Below are 18,656 nucleotides of genomic sequence, written 5' to 3' on the forward strand. Positions count from 1 at the left end.
TAATAGGGGAAATGGCAAAATAGACTCAAACTCAAGCTCATTACTTTAATGGTGTGATTATTCAGTGATGACCAGTCTGCCACTGTGAGACTGCTCGGCTCACCAGCAGCCAGCTGCATGCTGGAGCCCTGAAAATATGGACAGAGGCAGGATTTAACTCATACCATGTCGAGTTAATTGCTGACGTTGCTGTGAGATGCAGGGTGTGACTAATTCCTCACTGACATCTATCCAGATTTTTTTTTTCCAGTGAGACCAATCTGTTGAACACCTGTATGCATGGATACTTCAGAAATCTGGGGGATATAAAATTGCACACTAGGACAAGAGTTTGTTTATGAAGAGAAGATATTTTTGAACACTCATCCTTTACGTCCTCACCGCCATGCGGTAGCATACTGTGAGACTGCTCCTCCCCACAGGCAGCCATCTGGATGAGTAGAGAAGAATGGAGGTATGCAGGGAGAGGAACATCTGGTCTTTTCGGAGTTTGCGCTGACAGGAAATGTGATGGATGGGAGATTTACACCCAGCCAGGCCCAGATATGGACCTATACTTTTGTTGTTATAGGCGTGCAAAATGATCAGTTATTACATTCCTCTGGTTGGATTATTTTGTATGTCGTGCTTAATGATAGCTTATCGTATCTGTGATGGAGTCAGACTCATGAATCAGGTCGGCGTTTCATAATGGATGCACAGATCAGAGCGGCAGCTGTGATGCTACGTACCCTGTGGTATTATTTACTATAGCTGACTGATATGAGCTGTGTTGATAATGGGTTTCTGTGTACATTATAGTGTTTTACTAAAGATGGCATCAAGATGAACTCTAGCTTGTTGGGACTGTTAATGCTCTCTAAACTCACTATAATGGTTGTTAAGTGTAAATGGTATATGTCTAAAGTCGGATCATCCAGCTACATGTTATACAATTGCCAAAGCTTATTCAGCATTGTACTTTACATTTTACTGTACTCTTAACTCCAGTGTGACAGTACTGTATGCGCTTAGTCGAATGGTTCTGTGGTGTGTCCTTGTACACCAGTTGGTACTTCAGATCTGTGACAAAATATTTTGAACAGTTTTCCCTTGAAGATATTAACCGGGCAAACATCAACTGAGTTAGAAGACAAACCAATCTGCAAACAGTGAGGAGCAACATGCAGTGTTTTATTTTATTGTAATGGATTACGGTGGGTCCAAGATCCATCTACTTACAAAGATATTTGATTGTACATGCATTAATTAGACATCTAACCCAACAAAACCACCAACTAAACCTCAAGGGAAGTGAAATTTTATCAAAACTTGCATTAAATATTTTTTCTGATTTATTTCGTAAATCCAATGGCACTGTGCCGCCACAACACCATGATGTGAACGGGTGGTGTCTTAAAGTGTCATCCCTCAGTTTAATTGTGCAACGACAATATTAAAGCTAATGAGAACTTGATTTCCATCTGGCTCGGCATCCTGTGGTCTTTGTTGAAGTTTGTTGTTGAGGTATAGATAAAAACCACTTGTTAGCAAATGAATTTAAAATTCCTTTGCTTGACATTTGGCAAGCATTCATTATTACAAACCAAGGCCAGCAGATGTCTACATATGGAACATGGAAAAATGTGGTAAAGATGGCAGCTCTGCAGTTTGTGCATGCCTTCAGCAGTTGAATGTATTGTAATGTTAGGATGGCCCTGTGTTTTATGTCTGTTTAATTGGCTGCTCTGTGTGTCTGCTCTACTTCCAAAGATTTTGGGGTTGAGATGAACCTTCTCTTCAGTGCTCCGTAAATGACTTCATGATTTAAAAAGGAACAACAGACAAGTAAATACTGATGAGACACCCTATTGGCATGTGCTTTACTTCACTTAGAATGTGTTCCAGATTGATGCTCACAAGGCATAGTGAGAAAAGGTGCCACACTTCATATCATAATGTACTAAGGGGGAACTATCTCTGTATTGATGTGCAATGTACATGACATAAAGCTGATCTGTCTCAGCTGGATGTGGTGACTGGAGAGTTAAAGTGGATCTGTTGAAGCATCAGCGTTGCATGCCAGAGGAATTTACCTTAACACTGACACTCAGCAGTACACATAGAAAGAAAAAACTCAGCAGGACACTTGGAGAGATGCAGGAGGTAATAAAGGCAAGGTGTAATACATCTATATTCACACGTTTATAAGAAAGGAGAGGGAAGAGTATGTGTGCGCAAATTATCATTGACCTTTACATCCATATTTCATTCTCATGCAAATGTGGTCATAAATTGTTTTAACTACATGCACAAATTTGCATGAATGCTTGTTTACAATAACACACTGAGAAATAAACAGTGCAGACTTTCTGTCCTGTCTAATGAAACCCAGTCCAGTTCATGACAACCAGGCAGCACACAAATTTCACACACCCTCACAGACACACACAATATTGACACAGAAGGAATTCCAAGCAGCTCCTTAATCCAAGCAAGTGCTGACTGAGGCTTAGATTGGATGGAGGGAGTGAGGAAGGAAGGAGAGATGTTGATATGGGCAGGTGAGAGTGCAAGGGGTTTAAAGATGGGAGGGGAGAAGGAAAGAGAGAGGAGTCGAGATCAAAGAATGGGATTTTCCCCGAAAGTACATGCTTGTGCTTTCCAGGTATTCCATTGTTAAAAAGAGGTGACTTCTCTGTTTGTCCGTGCTGAACTCAGTGTTTCAGGAAACTTGGACCTGGTGTGTTTTTTAGTAAGCTGTAAAGTAAAACCAATACTGATGAACGTCAGTGTTCTGGTGTGACATTCTCTGTGATCTTCTGTTTGCATCCTGTGCATTTTGAGTGTAAATTGTGTTGTTTAACATGTTGATTTTACTAGTTCTTAATCTACTCTCCTCTTTGCTACCATTCTGCAGGTATGACTACAGAGAGATGCTGTACAACTCCACGTTCTGTCTGGTGCCTCGAGGACGACGGCTGGGTTCGTTTCGCTTCTTAGAGGCTCTGCAGGTCAGTGACACATGTACAGATGTTGCTCATTATTGCTAGGCATAGCTGTTATTAAATTGTAATCAGTTACGGTAGGTGCGTTATGGTGACTGAGAAGTGTGATTATGCCTCTAGGTTTCAGTATATATTCAATCTTTCCTATTGCTCGTTATGTACTAATAAAGGCAAAATCCCAGCTGTTTTTGGAATTTACAGAGGTGGAACACCACAGGTATTACTGCAGCGTGGTCCCAATTAAACCCCAGTCAAAGGTGGACACACATCGTTTCTTGTGCTAAAAGGGCTTCATTTTTGGAGGCTTCTAAAATGCCTAGATTAACAAGGTGGATTTTGGCAGCTGAATGTAATGACCAAACACAAGTTGAACTGGTTCAAGAAATCTTGTAGCACGTCAGCGCTGAAGCTATGGTGACCAAACAATAAAGCCATTAATCAGTGGAGCATGGAAAAAGTGATGTATAGTTATTCCCAGTGGCTTTCTCACCCACTGCCTGTCATTTTGTTATTGTGCAGACAGTGTTGATACAGCTGCCTCTGACTCAGTGTATTCTCTGCCCTCCCTGCCATCTTTTCTCTCGCTTGTTGTTTTCCTCTTTTCATTTCTTTCTCTGAGTTTCTTCAGCCAACTCCATGAGTCAGCCCCTCCTTTCCTCTAACATCACACTTACTCGTAGCACATTCTTTAATGTGTGCTCCTAATTCCTAGTGGTGCTGAACCCATCTCACCTATTGTCTCGTTCATACAACCTGCCTAGTCACTTGAGGTGTACAGAGCTGTTGAAACTTCTTTGGTAACAGTACTTCAGCTCAGACGATTGTTATAGTTAAAGAATGGGTTTATTTTAATGAACATATTCAATTTAGGTTGAATTACCATTGGCCAGGATGCAAGTACGAGGCAAGCCCCATTTTAAGAGCACAAGAACCTTTTGAATATATTAATTCTTCAAAATAGCAAGTTTTTGCTAGTTAGTTTCAGGCTATTTTAAGTGAATGTTCCAGGTGTCGATAAAAGAGCAAATGAAGATTTGCTTAAGAAAACTGCTGGTTAGGATTAGCGTAATCCTGCAAGTGAGTGAGACACATGGTGCATTATATCTTGAATAAACATGTGCTTCTAATGTCTAAAGCTGTTTAATTCAAAAGGCTGTGTTGATTTACATATATCTTAAATATGCTGCAGAATCTGCCATTACACAGGTAAATATGTGGTGAGGAGAACAGGTTTCTAAGTATACATCACTGGTGTGCTGAATTTGAAATCCTATCATCATGAAAAGCCTTGAAATCCCATTTTTCCTTCAGACACACTTGGGTACCAGTGTGAGAACATGTTCACGTGCAAAGTATTCTTGTGTTTTAGTGAATATGTATAATTAAGATTTTAGATGTTTATCTGTTTTTCTTCTCCATTGACTTACACTACAATGAGTGCAAGAGTGGCAAAAAAGTCAATATCTATGTCATGAAAAAATCAAAAGCAACCAAAATCATGTTTTATTTTTTTCTGTGTGAATTATGTCTTTGTGTCAAGTCCTGTAGTCCTGGGAAAAACAACAGAGAAATAGTCAGGCAAGAGAAAGATTTTTGAGCAAGTTGAATAAGATTGATGACTTTTGAGTCTTTATTGACTGGAATGGGAATATAATTGCACCACTGGGGAGCCAGCAGTGAGGCGAGGTGAGACAGTGGACTGATGATCAGGTCTATGCGGTAAGAGAGCGCAGCGCAGTGCAGCTGCTGTTGAGGTACTGTGCAGAGGTTTGGCTGGGGTGTAGGCCTGGACCATGGCCTGGAGGTATTAGCACGTCTTTCCATTCGCAGCCTTATGCATGAGTACAGAAGTTGAGGAGGGCAGGCGCACATTGGAGAATTTGGGGAAGTTGAAGGCAAGGCAGGAAGCAATGCGCTAGTCAAGAGCAGAGATGTTCGCACGAGCTAGAGCTGGATCGGGGAGGAGGAATTGAATGAGTTGGCTGATGATATAGAGCACAAACCTGTGGGATCAGGTTGTGCAATGCAGGTGCCATGACAAGCGTGTGTGTGTGTTTGCAAAATGTAAGGACTTGATAGCACTGAGTTTCATTAATGAAAGTGTGTAATGTGATGAGAAGGGAGAGGATTGAGCTACAGTCTCTAGTTGATTGCTCTGTGAGAGCAGATAGGTAGGGGAAGCATGGGAGCATTTCAGCAGATTGTTACCTTTGCTCATGACACCAAGGAGATTAGACAAGCACTGCAGCACTCCGACGCAGGCACATGTGTGCCTGGGCATGCGCGTACATGTGCAGTGACCAAGGCCAATCAGTGAGTGGTACCCCCTGCTTAACAGATTATAAGGCCGGCCACTGCAGACAGGACAATGCATGTACTATCCAACTTTTACAAACACACATACAGACTTACAGCTCAAACGTGCACACACGCACGCACGCGCACGCACGCACGCACGCACACACACACGCACGCATGCACGCACACACACACACACACACACACACACACACACACACACACACACACACAAAAACATGGATCCACATTTCAATACAATTTCATTAATCTCTCAGACACAGAGGTTTAATGTTCAAGCTTGTTTTGAAGTGCATCTTCTTTTCCTCTGAACAAAGCACTCATTTTTTATGAAGCTGCACTGCCTAGTCGAGTTAGTCATCCAGGAGCTGCAGTAGTTCTCTAGGTAATGAAAATGTGTTGGAAGACGAGTCACCACCATTGGTTAAATTGCCTGATTTGATTGCTTGGGAAATGGACCTTGCACAGTGATGGCATGAGTTTGCAGAGCATAAGTCATTTCGTTATTTTTTCAGTTTTCTCTTCTTTCCAGTCTGTCTTTATTTTACCGCCTGTACATATACAAATGCAACACATTCATCTCATTAACCAATAGTGTATTTTGTGTGTGGCTTTCTATATTACTCTTACAGGCAGCTTGTGTGCCAGTGATGCTGAGTAATGGGTGGGAGCTTCCCTTCTCAGAGATCATCAACTGGAATACGGCAGCTGTGATCGGGGACGAAAGGCTGCTATTACAGGTAGAAACTTAAAACAACTCTGAAGTTGGATTTACTTGACAGGCTTGTCAACACTCTTCGAAGAAAAAGAAGAAAAGTTCATCTGCACATTACTGTCACGGTGCTAATTGACCACAGAGAGGAACAAGAGGGAGGTTAGGGATCAGAGAGGCAGGGGTGGAAAGCAGTGTGTAGAGCCAGAATATTTTTCACATCTAAGTGGGTGAATTAAGGGTTTATTGCGACCAAACCAGAGTTGGTCATTGCTGGAACAGCAGGAAGAATAATAAAGAGAGCTTTGGTGAGATTTGTTTTGTTTCTAACTTCTTTTGTTTCGAGTTTTAATGAAGTGTGTTTCATTATGATCTGTGAGATAATTTTACTGTTTTTGTCATCCATTGGTGGATTTGAGGAGAGCACTGAAGCTGATTCTAAAAGGATCTCACTCTCAAGCAAAAGGTCTATCTGTGTAGGGATCTTTTCCATAATGTTTTCAGATGCTTAGAATAACAATCTGAGCTCTGTTAGCGGATGTGCTTTGACAGGCACAGTTTCCCTGTTATGTGACTTCCAACTGAGGTGATCTATTGGCCCAATTACAAAACTTTTTGCACCTATTAGTCATGTAGACACCAAAATATGTAAAAAGTAGTTCCCACATTTACCCCATAAATCTAATTTGTGTGCAACTGTATGTGGCAACTGAGATTCACTTAGTGGATTTATTGAAGCAGATCTTGCAGTTGTTCTACAAGCAGTGTTCTGTTTGCAGTAAATGACAGCATCCAGTGTAGACTACAAGACTATGCTTTTTGTTCTGCCTCTGGGCTAATTTAAGTATGCTAACGTTCATTCCCTTCTGTCTCAGATCCCCTCAACAGTGCGCTCCATCCACCAGGATCAGATCCTGTCCCTTAGACAGCAGACCCAGTTCCTATGGGAGGCTTACTTCAACTCTGTGGAGAAGATAGTACTGACCACACTGGAGGTACGTATGCACACGTTCAAGTTCACATAAACCGTGCAATTGCATATATTTGCAGTAAATGCAAATATCTATATATACATGCATGTAAGGACTATGTAATATTTAATTGTATGCAGTAAATCTAATTGCAATTTTTGTTTATAATACAGTATCAACTGTGGTACTTTTTTCATTTATAAGCCAATGTTTAGGGTTTGCTCTTTGGGTGTAAAATTTAACTAATTTGTGTGTCAGTGTATTATCTAGTGATATATCCTCCTGTATAACTTAAAATGTTTGTACTAAAGTTTTTCACTTGACTGAAAACAACAATGGATGCTTGCTCATTAATGCGCACAAGCATAAAAATGCAAATATCCATTATTTCAGGTCTTTTCATCAAAGTCACTCAATTGCGTTCGTCCCAGTTATTGTCTTTGCACCAACAAGTTTACAAGTGCAGACTGTGTAGTTGCAGATAGAATACCCACAATGAATCTGCTCTCTGGCTAGATTGAAAGCCAAGAGAGATGATATATGTTGTTACATGCTGCTGTCATGTTTTTGAGGCTGTTTCTTGCTGTGTCCTGGCAATCAATCATGTCAGTAGTTTGTTCCTGTCAGAGTCCATTTGTCTGTATTCTTCCTGGTGAGTAGCAGGCTATCATACTGCTCTGGGGTTAGGATTACAAACAAGTAAAGACGAGAGCAGGAAGGATTGAAAGGATAAGGGAGCAGGACGACAGGCAGCATGTATAAGGCTGGCTGTAAGCAAGGCAGGATTTTTCACTCCATTCCAAGCCATGCGTTTGTTCACCAGCCTCTATCAGCAGTAACCAGCAATGGCTCACTAAACTATGGCTGGAAATGTCATGTAAAGATGTTAAACCTATCAGGGTGTTTATTTTGTTTGATTAGTTTTAATCCTTTGGTTTAAAGAAACAAATGGGAGAAGTGCTGCTGATTTTCAGTTCAGTTTCAGTGCTACAAGTCAGCCTGACTGCTGTTGACGCCATTAGCTGCTGTCTTCAGATAGTGTGACAGAGGCCCTTTCCCAAGAGGTAGGAAGTCAGGGCGCTGGAAGGCAGAGCTGGGATTTCTCTGTCAACAGGGTAAAGTTACAGCCCCAAGAAGCTGATGTTCAATCTGTTTACGCTCTCAGTATCTTAACCCTGTTACAGCACATACCATAGTACAAGACTGGTAAGAGGTCAGTGTTTTGCCTTCAAATCTGATCTGTTAGTGTGCTACTAATATCAAGGGATTGTAGATATTTTACTGTAAACAAGATAAAGTTGCACCTCAAGAATCTGTTTATCACCACAATATCCTACAAGAAGTAAACAGAGTTTACTTTGCTCTGCAGCTACCACATAGCTCCAGAGAATGCTTAATATTTTATTAAGGTATCCTCTTACTGTCTGAGAGGCTTCCTAAAGCTGCAGATGAGTGGGATTCACTTTATGCTGTGGGTCTTTAAACCCACTCACACTTTGTTGTGTGGTTTTGTGATACACAAACAAAGTTTTACATTTGGGTGAAGATTGTGGAACAGTTGGTGCCAACCCACTTTATTTTGAAAAGCTAAAGTGATGTGTTGTTTAATTAAATTCTGTAATCTCAAACATAACAGCATAACTTAAAAGTAAAACACTTGTGACTATTGTGGCTTGTGAAACAAAGTCACTTTTGGCAGTAAAACAAAAGCCGAAGGACGTGATCAAAGTCCTTCATAGCTGCTTGTTTTCAGATAGTTTGGGTGATTTTATTAAGCCACGCCTGCCACCTAAGCCAACCCAGAGTGATTGAATTTAACTTGTAATTGTCAATTTCAACTGATTTATGTTTGTTTTTCCACCCAAAACAAATTATGTCTGGGTCCAAATGAAATTAAAGTGGATTGTTGAGCATCATCGTTTCCAGAGTTTAAGTCTTGCAAAGCAGCTGCTGTTTTTCTCAGTTTTAATGCAGTTTGTATTGCCTTGCATGACAAGATTCAGGGACACACTACACCTGCCACAGGCTGGGAGAAAATGTATATGTAGTAAATATGCTTCCACATTCATTTCATTTCAGTAATGACATGGGTCGCTTAAGTTTGTTACTGTTAGTAGTTTCCTAAAGTCAGTGCTCTGTGATCGCTCGAATCGAGCTCATAAAAATCTAAAGTTCTTTATGTGTAAAATATAAAGCATTGAGCTTGTATAATTGTGATATCAGTGGAGTGGCAAATCTAAAAATTTGTCCATCACAGGCCAAAATAAGCTGCCCAGAAGAAAACAATGAAAGAATAATTCTATAATTGGATGTGAAATTGTTGTTTATGGGAAGACATGACAGTACAATGAAAAGCACTCATTTGTAGTGCGCAGGTTTTTCTGTTAATTTGAACAGAGCTGTTGTTTCAGTTGTTAATTTGAGAAATGCCAGAGAATCTGTGTCTGCACTGTTTCCAAGCAGCGTATAAGACTGGCATGATTATTGCTTAATTTGAAGTGAATGGACATGGTGGATTTTGGCTCGGAGCTAATTTCCGGCTGACATCTTACAGACAAACCACAGTAGTTGTATAGATACTCCACATGGGCCTTCTGATCTTTTTCCCTAATGAATCACACAGGAACAAGGAGCGTCATGGACATTTGATTGCTATTTACCTATTGCATGTATTTATTATCCAATATTATCATGTATTATAGAATTATTGCAATTTACAGAAAGCTAAATTTGGGATGTTTTCTGCGCCTTTGTTTCTGCAGATCATCCAGGACCGGGTCATGCAGCACACCTCAAGGAGTAACCTCATGTGGAACAGTCTGCCTGGAGGACTTTTCACCTTGCCTCAGTACTCTACATACCTGGGAGAATTCCCCTTCTACTACGCTAAGCTGGGTCAGTTAATAATTCATGCACCTGCTGCTATACGCTAAGAATTGCATTAATGGCACACCGTAAGGTTTAATGGACTAATTGTCATTTTACGAAACAACACAGGAACAGCTGGTGTGTGGCAGCTGTTGAATCCTCAGAAATGAACGTGAATCAGTGACATTTTCACAAGTTATGCACTATATCTTTATTAATCCATGATTTGTCACAGAGAAACTCACCAATTAGACCTGCCATGTTGCCATGTTGTATTTGTGCATGGTTAATTGGCCAGATATGCAGCTTGTTACTGACAGTGAGATTTGGGTAACTGGCACCTTTTCCTTCACAAGCCTAATTAGACCTTTTCAGTCGCACTGGATGCCAAGTACACACAGCTTGAAGTAAACAAGCACAGACTCAGAGATGCTCAAAATGTCAAAGAGGTATTACTTACAGATGAAATTCCACTTATAGAACATGTAACTGTAGGGTTTGTGTTTGTGCAGTCCCATGTTCAAGTGACTGCACTACACAATTGAACGTCATTCAGAAGATCGTTGTCGTGTTCGAAATCTTGCCTGACAGATTTGATTTGCTTCTTTTCTTACCTTTGATGTATCTGGCTGTTTTCAGGTGTTAAGCCCTACCCCAAGTTTACAGCAGTCATTCATGTGGTGACCCCACTGGTTTCACAGTCCCAGCCAGTCATGAAGCTGCTTGTGGCTGTGGCCAAGTCCCAGTACTGTGCCCAGGTAATCCAAAACCCAACACGCTACACAATATTACTCACCTCAGGTCAGACTGATCACATACTTGATGCTGATGTGATCTGAGTGGGTGTCTCGTTGAACTATAATATTATGGAGCTAATGTATCAGACTGTTTGACCAATTAAAACACAGTTTCGTACACACTGTTCTCAGGTGTTAAAACAAGAGTAGCCAAAATTTTCCAATGCTAACATGCTAGCCTGACAACTGGGAGTACTGACAATAGCCATGTTCATTGTCTGCGTTCATTACAACAATGTTTGGTGTTGTCTTATGTGTGAATGAGATGTGACGTAGTTGGATACAGTTAGCGATGACTACAATATGCTCCCCTTTAGTACACTCTCCCTGAGTCAACAGACTCGTTCAGCAGCTAACCTGGTAGTACATTACACGCACCCTTGAGCTGACGGAACACTTTCAGAATCTAGTTTATCCTCCTGGTTTGTCCAATGCTACCAACTTCAGCTTGATATAGAAAGGAAAGTGGGCAAAGCTGCTTTGGTGAAAAGAAGAGCTATGTTTGTCTCAATGTTAATGTCATTTCTCGGGTTTATCACATCACTAAAGTGCTGGTGTTTGCTTAAAACTGCTTTTGAACTTCAGTATTTATTCATACTGGGGATAAAGAGAGGCTGTCCAAATAATTTGCATCCCATCCTGTACAGATGTATAATTCTAATGCACACTGCAGGAAATATAGGAAGCCGTTACCTGTCAGTGGACTTTAATGTACATTACCCACTATTGTGGCATTTTGCAAATTCATCACAAATGTGAATGTGGTTTTCCTGGATTTAAAACTGTATTGCTAGCATGAAGGTCAGCACATGTAGCTTTAGCATTTAAAATGATACAGTGTGTCACTGTCACGTAATTTAGGTAGTGTGACAGCTCTGAAAATAGATTTGCAGTAGCTTGAAGAAGTTGTTGGTATGTCTTCCACATAAGTGGGGAGTAAATATAAACTGGGCTTTGAATAGAAGCAAGGCCTTATTGTGGGTTTTTGATCTCTGCGTATATTGCTAAGTCTGACGAAGATTGTCAAACATTAATAGACTTCTATTTTAACATGTCTCTCATTAGGTGCCCATAATAGATATGTAGACAAACATATTGTGTTCACAATGATAGCTATGTTTTACCGATTTTCCCTTTGCGCAGGTGATAGTTCTGTGGAACTGTGACAAGCTTCTTCCTGCCAAGCACCGCTGGCCTCCCACCTCAGTCCCTGTCATTGTTATAGAGGGCGAAAGCAAGGTAAAAAAACAAAACAAATTAGCCTTATCCTTCACTCATTAGGCAGTGTTACTGCGGACGAAAATAAGACTGAGAGCTACATACAAGAAGGACTTGAATTTTAACCACAGTTGCAGAAGCTGTTACAAAGTTAAGCGATAAAATCAACACCCCTATATTGCACATGAGTTTTCAAAGCAACATGACACAGCTACTTGTTGAAAAACTGCAGAATTATTTAATATGCCAGGGATGTGACTGGCATTCAGTATACTGTATTGGGACTTGGCAGGGATTGCAATCCTGACTTGGTTAAACTGAAGCATACATCCTTTTTCATCAAGTGTTTGTTGTTTAGCCTAAATCCTGTAGGTTGAAATGTGATGTGGCTAACAAGATTGTTGCGGTCAGGGATAGAAACCTTTACACTATACAGTATTTCAAAATATAACTGCCATATACCTCAGTGTGCACAGATTTCTAAGATTGGAACCCACTTTATGAGCACTTGTAATACAGAATAATTTGCGTAGAGACATGCCAAAAGGCGGAGGATGCAGGGCTCATCAGGGAGGGAAATGCGCTTCACTGCTTGTAGATTTCTATCGGTGGTTTTTGCTCGTCCCTGAAATGCTGTGTTTCTGCTGTCACTGTTGTTATGTCAGCTTGTACGTTTGGCTGATTCTGCTGTTAACGCAGCACAGACAGAAACTGGTAGCGCTGCTTGTCAGGGAGACGTACCTCGCTAGTGCACATACTGGCCCTGTTTATAAACTGATTATTGCTGTTGAGTTGCATTAAGCAACCAGTCATGTTTTGCTTGTGTGTATGTGTTTTGCAAATCATAACAGGTGATAAGCAGTCGTTTTCTACCCTACGACACCATCCCCACTGATGCTGTGCTCAGTCTGGATGAGGACACCGTGCTCTCTACTACAGAGGTCAGATTACCAGGAAACTACAGCATTTACAGAGCATTTACAGAAATGTTTAATGAAGAGTGCATGCTGCAGAAGTTATTGTTAATAATTGTAGAATAGCTACCATGTGTCTATGTATCTTTCCAATGCAGTTCCTTGGAATTACGTGTTCCTGGTTTCTTAGCCTCATGACTTCTTTCCCTCTTTCTGTCTCATGATTTCCTTCTGATTTTGGTCCAGGTGGACTTTGCCTTCACTGTTTGGCAGAGTTTCCCAGACCGCATTGTTGGTTACCCAGCCCGCAGTCACTTCTGGGACAGCAACAAGGAGCGATGGGGCTACACATCCAAATGGACCAACGACTACTCCATGGTGCTGACTGGGGCTGCCATCTACCACAAGTACTGAAACACTGCTGATTTTCACTCCTCTCCATTGAAATTCTGTTTCCTTTTTGTTCAATACTCATATTTCACTCTCTGTCATGTTCTTCCTTAGATACTATCACTACCTGTACACCACCTACCTTCCAGCCAGTCTGAAATCCATGGTTGACCAAATGTCAAACTGCGAGGACATTCTGATGAATTTTCTGGTGTCCTCGGTCTCGAAACTACCACCCATCAAGGTCACTCAGAAGAAACAATACAAGGAGACCATGATGGGACAGGTGAGGTAGAATATTTGCCATGTCAAAGTTGCTGACTTAACTACAGTATAACAGGCACTGTGCTGGGGATTAAGGGACCATAGATGGACCCATTCCAAAGAGCAGTGCATTAAATAATGATATAATCAGAATAGCGGAGGTCGTAGTCCTTATGCACAATAAAAAACAAAATAATGGGAATGTCTTTGTTTGTAAAAAGTACATTTTGATTACCATTCTTGCACTGATGATGGGAAAATAACTGCAAGTGCACTGAGGTGATGTGTGGAGTGAAGCACCTGAAGGATACAGATCAGTGGAGAGCAGGGTGTGTGAACGTGACTGGCTGGATGGCGAGTTCGCAACGTGCCCACAGGCACTTGTGGAGCATCTGAACTCAGAAAGCTTTGTTGCTCTTTTTTGACTCGTCATCTATTTTCATAGAGCTGCCAATATTCAAAATCAAAAAAAAACCTCACATTGTGGGATGAGGAAGCTGTTCAGAAACACAAATTCTTTCGTCTTTGTAGAATACACTCCTCACACGAGCAATATCCAGTCAGGTGTTCGTTCTCTTCACAAATTCTCTTCTTTATAACATGTCAGCAGCTGCCTTTGAGCGTTAAAAGCCCACATTTTCATTTATTTTTTGCAATGATGCTCATTATTGAAGAGACTGAGGCCCATGTGCGTCCTGATTATTGTAGAAGCTGGTGGCCTTTAGACACATCATACCTCTTAAACCGTAATAGAGTTGGCTGTTAAAACTGAATATCAGTCATTTGTAAATTTGAATTGAACTTTGTTTTCTTGCAGTACGGTCTTCAATAAAATAAAGTCATGAATAATTACAATAGGCTTTGAAAGGTCAGAGAAATTTCTTCTGCATTTTTCATGTTGTCTGTCTCTCTCCCCCTGGCACTGTCTGCATCTCCCCCTCTCTCCCTGTCCTATCACCACCTCACACCCCCAGAGCTCCCGGGCGTCTCGCTGGGCTGACCCGGACCATTTCGCCCAGCGTCAGACCTGCATGAACAAGTTTGCCAGCTGGTTTGGCACCATGCCTCTGGTCCACTCTCAGATGAGGCTGGACCCGGTCCTGTTCAAAGACCAGGTGTCCATACTGCGGAAGAAGTACAGGGACATTGAAAGACTATAACCCTCCCGAGCCCCCCGCTCCCTGGACATGACAAAGACTGAGCGAGGGGGCACACACTTGGAGAAGCTCAGAGCCTTTCCATGATTGCATGGATGGATCAGTGGAGAGGCGGATGGGATTGGGTACAGGAGGAAAGGAGGAAAAGAAACTAGAACAGAAGTGGAGGCCACCACACTCATTGGTCTCCCCAGTTGTGTCCTCCTCCATCTCTCCTTCCCACCCTTTCTCTCATGTGTTTTGGGTGTGGGTAGTGTATGTACACTATGTCTACCACCAGCTGAAGGACTTTAAAACTGCTCAACTTTGAACAGAAGCGGACAAAGTCACAGAGCTGGAAATCATAGCTTGCTGCTTCAGTGTCCCGACAGTGGCAAACCACTCCCAACTCCAACCCGCTCAAACGTACTGTTGCGCTCTGTACACTCTGCACAGGTTCCTGAAAGTTTTTTTTCTGACAGAATATTATTGATACTTATGACTGTGAGGAGGATAACACTATTTTGGATTGTGTTTCGCTTTTCTTTTTTTTTTTTCGTACCGTGAATGAATGGCCAGCACTACTCTCTCTGTATTGTCTTAATTAAAACCAATAGCAGGGTGGGTGAAGAGAGGAATGACAACCCCTCAACTACAGACAAGTTATGATCATTGATATTCACAGTGCCTCAAGTTTATCTAATGGCGTGGGGATCTGGGTGTCTGAGAAAAAGACATGGTGGAGGATGAGCACCGTGATCTTGCTGCTTTCTGTTTTGTTTTTTTAATTTGTGATTTTCTTTTCTAATTGATGAAATTTTTCAGGTCAGCATTCACATTTATTCCTCACTGAAGTATACTGAAAATTTGTTTTTAGTCAACTGACAAGCACAATTGTCATTATGTGCCATTGTGAACATTTTTCCTGGTAACAGTCCTGCATCACTAACAAGATTTCATGTGGAAATAGATATCCACAGGAACTGATTTGAGATTCAGCCAAAGTCAGTGGAGTTCTGTTTTCATTTTAGCAAGAAGTCTTCATCGTGTCTCTTATATGACAAACTAGAATGGTACTTGAATGTGTGCTGGCCTGAAGAACAATAGAGAATCAGAAGAATTGCCTTGCTAAGGCAGGCTGAGCTTGCCAACTGAGCCAACCAATGGTCTGTTTGAAACACAAACCACTGTGAAAACTAGCGGATGGATCTTTTTGGGCTTGGTTAGCAGGAGATACTTATATTCGGCTGTTGTCTCGATGCCATAGACCCCATTTAATTTTGTCCAGTGACAGGTTTGGCAGTATCCCAGGCTGACAGGTACCTGACATGGGCAAACACTGCTTTCATCCTGGAACTTCAAACAGCGCTCGATGATTTGAGAGTTGGCCTCATACTTTATAGACTACTGTATTTTTTTCACTTGTTATTTAAAAATACAACCAGATTGACAAGAATTCTCACCAAGTATTTGTGATGCTGGCAACTTTGGGGAGATATGCTCTGTTATGTAATGATTCTCATTTGCAGTATTTCTTCAGCATAAATGCATACATGCAGAAGCCTTTCCATTTCCTGTATATTTGCAGAATGCTAATTTGTATCTCTGATAATCACAGCTTTAAACAGCCATTCATCTCAGAATGATTCAGATTGTGCTTGGGCCACATTCAAGAGGCAAACTGTAAAACCCGGATGTTCAATTGTGTTCCATAATGCAGTATGTCTCATCAGTGGCATCTTGATCTGTTTCTGTACGTTAGTCTTCTCAATCTGTGACGTGCATCTCATATACGGCGAGTCTGTAAGGAATGCCAAGTGTCACTGGAACATGAAATTGGGTTTTTGCAGACGAGTCGATAGGCTTAAACAATTCTAAGTGTTTGGCTCCATCAGCAGTCAAGCTTCATTTTAGTTTTGACCTCGATATGTAATATCAGGTTATCTGAAAACGTACTTTGATGAATCTAGAATGTCCACCTGTATTTTTAAATCACTGTGCATCAACAACACAAAGCCCATGAAGTATCCCTGTAAAGCCAGCAACATTTCTATAGAAATCTACCCACACCTGCCCTGACGCCTCCTTTGGTAGGTTTAGCTTCATTTTTGTGGAAGATAAATGATCATTTTGGTCAGCTTCGCCACTCTGTACCCTTCACCCCAATATGTGCCAATAAATCATGTATGATTTTGTTTTTCATATTTTTTTTTCATCTGATATGAGGAATTCCATGCATTCCCATATTCATTTGGTTTAATAAAAGTATATCCTGTCTGTATAAGAAAGTAATGAGTGTGAGCAAGAGGGGAGGAAGCAAGGAAGGAGTGTATGAGAATGGAGCTGCAAGGTGTTTTACACTTTTGAGAATGTGCTATCGGCTCGACGGCAAAGAAACAATCCGAGTAGTCCTGAACACGGCACTAACAAGACAAATGAATACGGTCGTAAACAGAATCAGAAATGAACTTGGTGCAATATTTAAGATGAGAGTTTCTCAATCTTTTTCTCTTCTCTTTGCTTATGTTGCTGTTCAGAGGGCAGGGGGTTCTATATTGATGTGCCTTCAGAAGAAATACACTTTAGTTTTTTCCCCATCTGCCTTGTGCAAGAAACCAGTCCCTGCTTTTATGTCATAATTGGTTATTTTTTGTTTACTTTATCAAACTCCAGTAACACATAATGTCTCCCTAAATTTTATTGTTTAACACTGGAACTCTACTAAGACTTAATCACTACACATCTGATACTGACATTCCTGTCTTTCTGTTGTAGGAACTTTTTTTTTTTTTTTTTTAACATGTACTGCCTTGTATTACTATACTTGCAAGGACCCAATAGAGGCCATCTCTGGTTGTCACAAGTGTAGTAATACATGTAACACACACGGAATTCTCCCATACACAGTATTTATCAGACAGGATTGTGTCTTTACTGAATCTCTGCCTGCTTCCTTCACTCTCTTCCGTAACTGCAAACCTAATTTTATAGAGATTAAAATGGAAAGATGGAGGGGAAAAAAATCACAATTTTGTAAAAGAATTTTATAAAAACAAAACAAAAAAAATCAAAAATAAAATGTTTGATATAAATGGCCTGTCTGTGTGTGTTTTTCATCCGATCATTTACATTTCTTTACTGTCATCCTTTGAAATTCTTTGTCTTTTAAACAAATATTGAATCAAACTTCAAATGTTACATACTTACAGTGTACAGTCGGCTGTAAAGACATGCTCGCTCAGATACACATAAACTAGTTCCCTTTTCCCCATTTCACCCGGTCATCCCTCTTCCTCTCTGACCTGCTGGCAACCCACTCTCAGGCTTCCCAAACATATTTTGCATGTTGGGTTTAAGCACTGTGCCCACTGAGGGAGAGCCAAACTAAATAATACCTTTAGCTTCCTCCTTGTGCGTGTGTGAACCTCATCCTATGCCAAGAAACTGCTGTGTTTACATAAATCTGTGTCAGGATGATTGGTTTAGACACGCTGCATAAATAACAGCATCCATCCAGGATGATCCCATGGTGCATGAGAGCTGCCAACTCAGCTGGAGCAACAGCTACAGGAGAGATTGCTACCCCCAAACACACACACTCAGACACCAAACTGGGCTAAACTCTTAAAGCAAAAAAGATTTGCCGTATGTAAAAGCTGGACCAGTGCCTACACAGGATAAATTTTCATGGCACACCAAGAAGAAAACCGTTTTGACAGTTACGTCAAGATCACATCCGCTCTTAAAGGTCTGGGAACCAAAACAGGAAAAAAAATATAAGAGTTCCAGATGTGTATGATGCTTTGTTGCATGGAGTGTTCAATGTCTCTTAATCGTACTGATGAGATGTTTTCTGCAGTGGAGATGGATCTCCGCATGCATGCAGCCTGGGCTTTTGCCTATTGTTGGATTAAATACTGAGATTCAAGGCTGAGTTTGACAAAAGTGCTTCCCTTTCTGGCAGTTTTACCGAACTTTTAAGAGAAATTTTTCAGTTGCATTTGGCCTTGCTGATTTCCATCGACTTGTATCCTTGCTGAGTTCTGGGAAGTAATGTCATTATGGTGGCACATGATGGAT

At 41.0% G+C, this 18,656-nt stretch overlaps 1 protein-coding gene across 1 annotated transcript in view; it reads left to right on the forward strand.

Moving 5' to 3' along the window:
* LOC139333925 (exostosin-1a-like) overlaps nt 1-17,178 on the forward strand; it is a 39,182-nt gene extending 22,004 nt beyond the window's left edge. The window contains exons 2-11 of the mRNA XM_070966629.1: nt 2,900-2,993; nt 5,939-6,046; nt 6,894-7,013; nt 9,752-9,884; nt 10,497-10,615; nt 11,798-11,893; nt 12,724-12,813; nt 13,033-13,193; nt 13,291-13,462; nt 14,415-17,178. Of these exons, the coding sequence (XP_070822730.1) occupies nt 2,900-2,993; nt 5,939-6,046; nt 6,894-7,013; nt 9,752-9,884; nt 10,497-10,615; nt 11,798-11,893; nt 12,724-12,813; nt 13,033-13,193; nt 13,291-13,462; nt 14,415-14,600 (1,279 nt within the window). The 3' untranslated portion in view covers nt 14,601-17,178. The remainder of the gene's footprint in view (nt 1-2,899; nt 2,994-5,938; nt 6,047-6,893; nt 7,014-9,751; nt 9,885-10,496; nt 10,616-11,797; nt 11,894-12,723; nt 12,814-13,032; nt 13,194-13,290; nt 13,463-14,414) is intronic.
* Nucleotides 17,179-18,656: the final 1,478 nt, after the last annotated feature.

Source organism: Chaetodon trifascialis, chromosome 7 (genome assembly GCF_039877785.1).
Source record: "Chaetodon trifascialis isolate fChaTrf1 chromosome 7, fChaTrf1.hap1, whole genome shotgun sequence".
NCBI classification, from domain to species: Eukaryota; Metazoa; Chordata; class Actinopteri; order Chaetodontiformes; family Chaetodontidae; genus Chaetodon; species Chaetodon trifascialis.